Source organism: Opisthocomus hoazin, chromosome 9 (genome assembly GCF_030867145.1).
Source record: "Opisthocomus hoazin isolate bOpiHoa1 chromosome 9, bOpiHoa1.hap1, whole genome shotgun sequence".
NCBI lineage: Eukaryota > Metazoa > Chordata > Aves > Opisthocomiformes > Opisthocomidae > Opisthocomus > Opisthocomus hoazin.
Genome location: NC_134422.1, coordinates 2,466,686 through 2,473,760, shown reverse-complemented (window position 1 = coordinate 2,473,760; position 7,075 = coordinate 2,466,686). Strand labels below are relative to the sequence as shown.

Below are 7,075 nucleotides of genomic sequence, written 5' to 3'. Positions count from 1 at the left end.
TAGGAGTTAAGTGAAAATTAGGCTTTGTACTTTTACAGTGTGAACTGTTGTGTATTCCCTCTGGCGAAGGGCAGCGGGCGTCGGCACAGCAAGAAGGACAAATATTTTGTCAAGGTCCCACGAGCAAATTCTCTATTCAAATTAAAATTGCAAATCCGATGCTGAGAATACTGAGTCAGCACTGCTGGTTGAGATCTAGGAATAATATCTGATATGGTTTCCCGGATATTTTCCAATATACACAAATACTAAATGCCTTTGTCAAGCGGAGTTTAACAGATACAGCAGTGCTTTGCTTGCCATAAAAATAACTGTTAGAATGAGAGCTGGCAAGTCTCCTACCAGACCTAATACTCATTTGTTTTGATGTATTTGTTGAAGTATTCACGGTGATGACAAACAGGACTCTGTTTGCTAAACATCTATTGTTTTCCGTGGTATCTGCATGGTGAAGGAAGGAACAAATACGTGTTTCACTTATGACGTTATTCTCCTGAAACGCTGTTTCTATTTTACAGTAAACATGTTTCTATTTTACAGCAAACACGTTTCTATTTTACAGCAAACACTAGTCTGTCCTGGTGGATCACAGCTTTTTTCCTGCTACAGAAAGCAGTTTCCTCTGTGGGGTTAAATCTCCAGAGTAGCTCCCTCAGTCAGCCACAGGCCGTACATGCTGCAGCCTCTCTACTATCACTACTAAAGACCCTGAGCTGCCCTGCCCTTGCACAGCTCCAGGGAACCATCAAAGGTGACAAAGGTGGGGTGTTTCTGGCCAACGCTGCTGCAAACCCGACAGAAAAACTAGCCCTGGAAAGCCTGGAGCGTAACAACAGCCACTATTTACTAATCGACCCTGGCCCCAGACCCCTATTTGCGAGGCACTCCATAACACAAAGCAGCCAATGCAAAGCTCTTTTTGTCTAAAGAAATGACGTCCTCGGTGTGAGACCAGGGACAGCAGATGGGAGAGCACCGGGAAACAATGAGACAACGCCGGCCGGCCGGCGGGCGAGAACCGGCCCCAGCCCTGGCAGCCCAGCACGGCCAAGGACGCGGTGGCAAAGGGGCGTTCGGCCAGTGAATCAAAAGAGGAGCTGTTACAACGGAGCTGGGATTCAACAATAAGATTTTATCCAACTGTGATGTTTCTGAGATTTTCGGGTTTTGACTGAAAATCACTCAGTAAAAGCGACTTGCTTGCCAGGCAGTGAGACATGAATGACACCTGTACCAGTGCTGCAGACTGCTCTGTTGTCAAATTGGACTCAGAAAGCGATGCTCAGCCAGCAGTAACCAGCCAGGATCCAACCTGACACCAGTGCTACTGGTTTACAACTAGCCCTAAGCGTTTATTGAAGTGAATAGGAACTACTAATGGTATGAATTGCTTCTGAACATGAGTGAGAACTTCTTCCCTCTGAGCGTGACGGAGCCCTGGCCCAGGCTGCCCAGGGAGGCTGTGGAGTCTCCTCTGGAGATATTCAACACCCGCCTGGATAAGGTCCTGTGCACCCTGCTCTGGGTGACCCTGCTTGGGCAGGGGGGTTGGTCTGGGTGACCCACAGAGGTCCCTTCCAACCCCTACCATGCTGGGATTCTGGGATTCTGTGAATCAGAAAAAAACCGATGCTCTTCAGGAAAGAGAAGGGAAAACCAATCCGGACGCTAGAGAAGAGTGCTAATTTCATTAAAGGATTATCCTTTGTAGAGGATTTTCTCTTTTACAAGGTTGAAAAACTTCCCATCTTTGCCGGAGCTCTCTGGGGAACACCCAAAAGCGCCCAGCGCTGGAGGGCTGTCTGCGCTCCGCGGGGAGCAGGAGAGGGGTTCCTCCAGGGCCTGACTCTGGGCACCCGTCTTCAGCCCCATCCCCTGCCCCAGGGAGAATCTACTGCCTATAGAGGCACCTGGAAGAGATCAAGCCTTTAAACACTGCTCCCCTCCTTCCAATTCAGCAACGTACTTCAGCTCATCATCTTCTCGCTTCAACAGTCTACTTTAATATGCAGCATTGGCACTAGTTTAACTACTTTATCTTTCATCAGCATAATTGCAATGGATAATCAGTCATGGCAAGAAAATGCCTAAAGCATTTCTTAGGCTTCGGGTTCGGGCTTCCAATCAAAAGTCTGGGGGTTGGTTTAAAGAACACGGATGCGATATTTTGTGTAACTAATTTCTTTAATGGCATAAAATCACAAAAAACTTTTCCCGCACATAAGGCAAAAGAGCTGGTGCTCTGTATGCTTTGACATAGTATTCTGAACACACTGTTATCACAAAATAAGTTCTTTTCTAAATTGGTTTTATAAAAAGGCTAAATCAGCATGGGCATTTGGACCCTTGTAATGGATATAGAAAAAGTTAACCTGTAGAAAAAAACAAACACACACGTAAATTGTTGTGTTCCTATGGACTAGCTTGGCCCCTAATTTTACTGAGCGAGGTGGAATTCTGTAACGAGCCTTCAGTTTTAACTGTCAGCATTTAGCCCCAGGAATGAAAGCGAAGGACAGGACAGACATAAACAGGTATCACTCTGATAGCTCTTTAAAGCTAAAACAATACACATAAGGATGTTTTTTTAACTACGCACATATTGAGACCTATCAAAATCTAACTATCTCTGGACATTTGTACAGATCCTACGAAATGAGAAATGTTCCAAGGCATTGAACGCAGAACTAACGCTGCCTACGCCTTCATTAGATTGTCCAGCTCTTACACAGGTGGCAGAAACCCAGCTGTCCGAACCTCTAGCATTGCTCTGAAAAACACAACTGGAAAGTATTAATAAGGCACGTTTCTCTTCCTCATTACAGCAACTGATCCGTTCTGCACAGAAAAAAAAAGATTGCTCCTGTTCAGAGCATCTACAACAGGAAATTACTTGGATCAGAAAGGCTACTCTGTGACCACACTGGGCACAAGAATTGCATAGACGGAATCCCATTCAGAAGTCTAAATGCCCCAAGATTTTCACATCAAAACTCTGGATATATTTTCATGTCTAAGTAACATTCTGTCAAGGGATGCTGCAGGTGCCATTACAGCTCGAAAACAACCCCGTTATCACTGCTATGAAAACAAACTCGCTCATTTTCTACTGTCAAGAACTCCCAGTGCCATTTCCTAAGGTCCTTCTCAGGACATGACAAGCCTGTCAGCATTCCATCCCCTCAAGTGTCAAAGCTCTACCTTTGTCGTGCATCTCAACAATGAGAGCTTCCTTCTGCAGATCCAGGGAACAGACAAAAGCCACCACTCCTGTTTTCAGTGCTCGTCTCCTTGCACAAAGAAACGTAACTCAACGCAGTATTTCATATCAGGCTCACCCAGCTTTGTTAGTCTGACTTCTCATGCTAATGAGAACTCTTTCAAAAATCCTCTTTTTTCTCCTCATATGCTCCCTGACAGCGAGACAGAATGAGCACGCATATGCCCAGAAAGCAGCTAACAAGAGGAAAAAGGAGGCTGAATCTGGACAAGAGGCCAAATTTCTTCTAAGCTCACGAGAGATACAGAGATCATTTGTTTCCTGTTCTGAACTTAATTTGGTATGTGGGGGGAATGGGCTTCTTCACTCTCCTGTGCAGACTTCCCAGCCTGAGAGTGGGAGAAGCGTGACAGACCTGCAGCGACCCAGAGGTGCGCAGGCTGCACCAGCACCGTCCGTATGAGAAGCACAATGTGTAGAAAGCGTGAACGCTAACTTCCTACCTGGTTTGAAACCGGCTCTGAATCCTACGGCTCACTTCCTTTGTAAAGTCAAAAATGTCAGAAGACTTTCCTATAACATCAATGTGAGTGTCATAAGGAATGATCAAAACATAGGGGTAACGAGGTTTCAGACTTTCACACGCCCATTTGTATCTCCGCTTTTCATCTCTGGTGTGCTTTTCAAAGCAGATCCTTTCTTTACGTAAAGCGTTGTGGAGTTTCACAGACCGACTTTCAATTTTCTCTCTGACTTTTAATACCAGTCCAGCATCAGACCTACTTCCAGCATTCTCAATATATACCGTAGTTATATCACCCTCAGTGATGTTAGAAATTACAAGATCATAATTTACTAGGAATGTCCTGGGAAAAAAGTACTTCATGTAGTGATATACATCTGTGTCAAGAACAACCGCTTGTTTTTCCCCATCTGCATCATGAACGAAATTACCCGCCTCCGTGCTCAGTCTGTGCTGCTGTAGCCTCCTCTTTGGTCTCAGATGGGACTTACCTTCTTCTCTTTTGTCCTTCTCTGAAAGGGATTTTGCTTTTAGCAAGAGAAAGTCTCTTAGCAATTTGATTGCTGGAAATGACCCTTGAACAGAAATATGCCCATTGGACTGCAAAGGACCAAAGCTCAACGCTGCACTCTTCATTTTAATTTCTTGTATCAGATCTTCTAAAACAAACTGATCTTTGAAAATAGACATATTGAGGACAGATGTGACAGAGCTGAAGACCTAGAATTTTGAATTAGAGAAGTTAAGTAACGGTTTACATAGCAATGGGAGCACAACTAGATAAATTACGAATGAGCTTACATTTTCACAGTAACGGGTTACTTTCAGCGGATAGCGTCTGGACAACCGCTTGTCTTCTAGTAGATGTTCGTCCTTCTTTAGAACACTCTCTACAACTAAAGAGAAAGCCAGATCCACTTGTGCAGCGAGATAACACGTCATTGCCAGTCTGATGGCGGAACACTGCGTGGGTGTTTTTCTCTTGATGCTTTCCTTAACAATTTCCCATACATACACGCAGGCGGTTCAATATTCTTGCCTAATATCTTACATATTAGTCAAAATTGTTCAGAGAGAGACAGAAGCCTGTCCTCTTAGAACATTAATTGGCAGGGATTTATTCTCAAAGGCCTGACTATAAAAATCGTATCTGTTATGCATGGTATAAATTTATTCCTAAAACGAAACACAAGAAACGCGTTGCATGAAGCCCGCTCAGAGTCCTGACTTCAATGAAGAGAAATACAATCCTAAAATTTTGATTGACTAAAAGAGAGGTGTTAGTCTCCCAGTTCTATAAAATCCTAGTACCAGTGAAGAATTTAAAATGATGTGGTTTAGGGTTAACATTCTAGGGCTATCTCTTTGGGGGACGCACTGTATTTACTATAGTGTATTAATCTAAATACCTTTTTCATCTTCAAAAGTTACATACGCAACTCCTTTTTTCCTTGTCGGATACATTACTTCTTCCACATCTCCACCATTATTCTTCGACATTTGGAAATGAATGATCAGTATGTCAGTCATGACGTCGTCCTGCAGCAGGCCATCTGGAACACCAGCGATGACGACCGTCCTGGCCGATTTCGCAGCTTGTCCTGCTGCCTGCGCACAGAGACACGGCACACCGTAAGCGCGAGGAGTGCCCGTGACCTCCCGCAGAGGTTACCCGGATTCACCCCGGCTGATCAAGTGACCCCCCCCTTCCTTTTGCACACACAACATCAGCGTTTACCAGCTGATTAAGACGACTGCCGAGTCAGATTTCAGTGAATACCATGCTCCCTCAGGCACCTTTACATTACCGTGCATTAAAAAACGGCCTAACTCTTAAGCATAAATTACACTCTCTCAGTATCTTCTTTTCTTCAAGCAGTAAAAATTAGAGCTAAATTTAATGGCTTCTCAAACAAAAGGTCCAGTGTAATACTAATAAGGTTGTTCCTTCCAATTCTAATATTCAAAATTTGAAGAGAATGACAAATTTTAATTGCATGTGCTGTCGAGTAAGGAATGTCTTTTCAGAGTGGAAGGGTCAGATCCCGGCTGTCCTTCCTTGTTAAATTCACCAGAGCCGGGATCCAGGGCTGTGCTCTGACTCGTCTCTCTCCACCTCTGGAATGGAGAACCTCGTTACATGGCAAGAACACAACCCCAGCCACCTGAGGCTCGCAGTGCGTGAAACAACTGACCACGAGCACGATTTCCATCAGAGCCGAGCCCCCCAGCGCCGCGAACACGAAACCCATCCCAAACAGGATCTGCATCCATGCCTTGTTGAGAAAAGCGTATTTCCTTTCCAGTCTTGTTACACAGGCACAAACAGTAATATTGCACTGGGAATGTCACAGCAACGTTACTGTAAATGGTGGAACCCCAAGCGAATTTTCACAGAATCACAGCATGTTAGGGGTTGGAAGGGCCCTCTGTGGGTCACCCAGCCCAACCCCCTGCCCAAGCAGGGTCACCCAGAGCAGGGGGCACAGCACCGCGGCCAGGCGAGTCTGGAATATCTCCAGAGAAGGAGACTCCACAGCCTCCCTGGGCAGCCTGGGCCAGGGCTCTGTCACCCTCAGAGGGAAGAAGTTCTTCCTCATGTTCAGCTGGAGCTTCCTCTGCTTCAGTTTGTGCCCGTTGCCCCTTGTCCTGTCGCTGGGCACCACTGGAAAGAGTCTGGCCCCATCCTCCTGACCCCCACCCTGCAGATATTTAGAGGCATTTCTAAGGTCCCCTCTCAGCCTTCTCTTCTCCAGGCTGAACAAGCCCAGCTCCCTCAGCCTCTCCTCGTAGGAGAGATGCTCCAGTCCCCTCCTCATCCTCGCAGCCCTGCGCTGGACTCTCTCCAGTAGCTCCTCATCTTTCTTGAAGTGGGGAGCCCAGCACTGGACCCAGCACTGCAGATGGGGCCTCCCCAGGGCAGAGCAGAGGGGGAGGAGAACCTCCCTCGCCCTGCTGCCCACACTCCTCCTCATGCATCCCACGACCCCGTTAGCAGTTTTTTGTGACAGTTCACCGCCTTCTTGGAAGAAAGAAAATCATTTAGCCCCCCCCGAGGCTGCCAACGCGCGGTGCCGGACCAGGCCGCGCTGCCGACCCCCCGAGGGGGCTCCCCAGGCGCCCGCGGGAAGGCCCGGGCTCTCCCCCCGCGTCCTTCCCCCCCCACTCCCACGGCCCCGGCGCTCCCCTCACGGCCCTGCCCGCCCTCCCCCACAGGCACTCGCCATGGCCGCCGCTCCGCCGAGCTGGGCCTTCCGCCGCCCGACCGCGGCACCCGGGGAACGGCGGGAGGGAGGGCGCGGCCCGCCCCGGCCCGGCGGTGAAACCGAAAC

General features: G+C 47.5%; 1 protein-coding gene across 1 annotated transcript; it reads right to left on the bottom strand.

Moving 5' to 3' along the window:
• Positions 1-2,181: 2,181 nt before the first annotated feature.
• On the bottom strand, positions 2,182-5,358 carry RBM43 (RNA binding motif protein 43). Its single transcript, XM_009937087.2, has 3 exons — positions 5,153-5,358; positions 4,545-4,639; positions 2,182-4,463 (listed from the first exon to the last, which is right to left on the bottom strand). The coding sequence occupies exons 1-3, from the start codon at positions 5,271-5,273 to the stop codon at positions 3,720-3,722; spliced, it is 960 nt and encodes a 319-aa protein (XP_009935389.2). The 5' UTR covers positions 5,274-5,358; the 3' UTR covers positions 2,182-3,719.
• Between the last annotated feature and the right edge of the window lie 1,717 nt (positions 5,359-7,075).

Bases quoted from the DNA above. Each gene is read 5' to 3' on its own strand.
- RBM43 (XM_009937087.2), bottom strand. From the start codon at position 5,273: ATGACTGACATACTGATCATTCATTTCCAAATGTCGAAGAATAATGGT. The intron at 4,640-5,152 runs GTATTTAGATTA...CTTTCTCTTTAG, and splicing joins AACTTTTGAAGATGAAAAAG to TTGTAGAGAGTGTTCTAAAG. The intron at 4,464-4,544 runs GTAAGCTCATTC...TCAAAATTCTAG, and splicing joins TAACCCGTTACTGTGAAAAT to GTCTTCAGCTCTGTCACATC.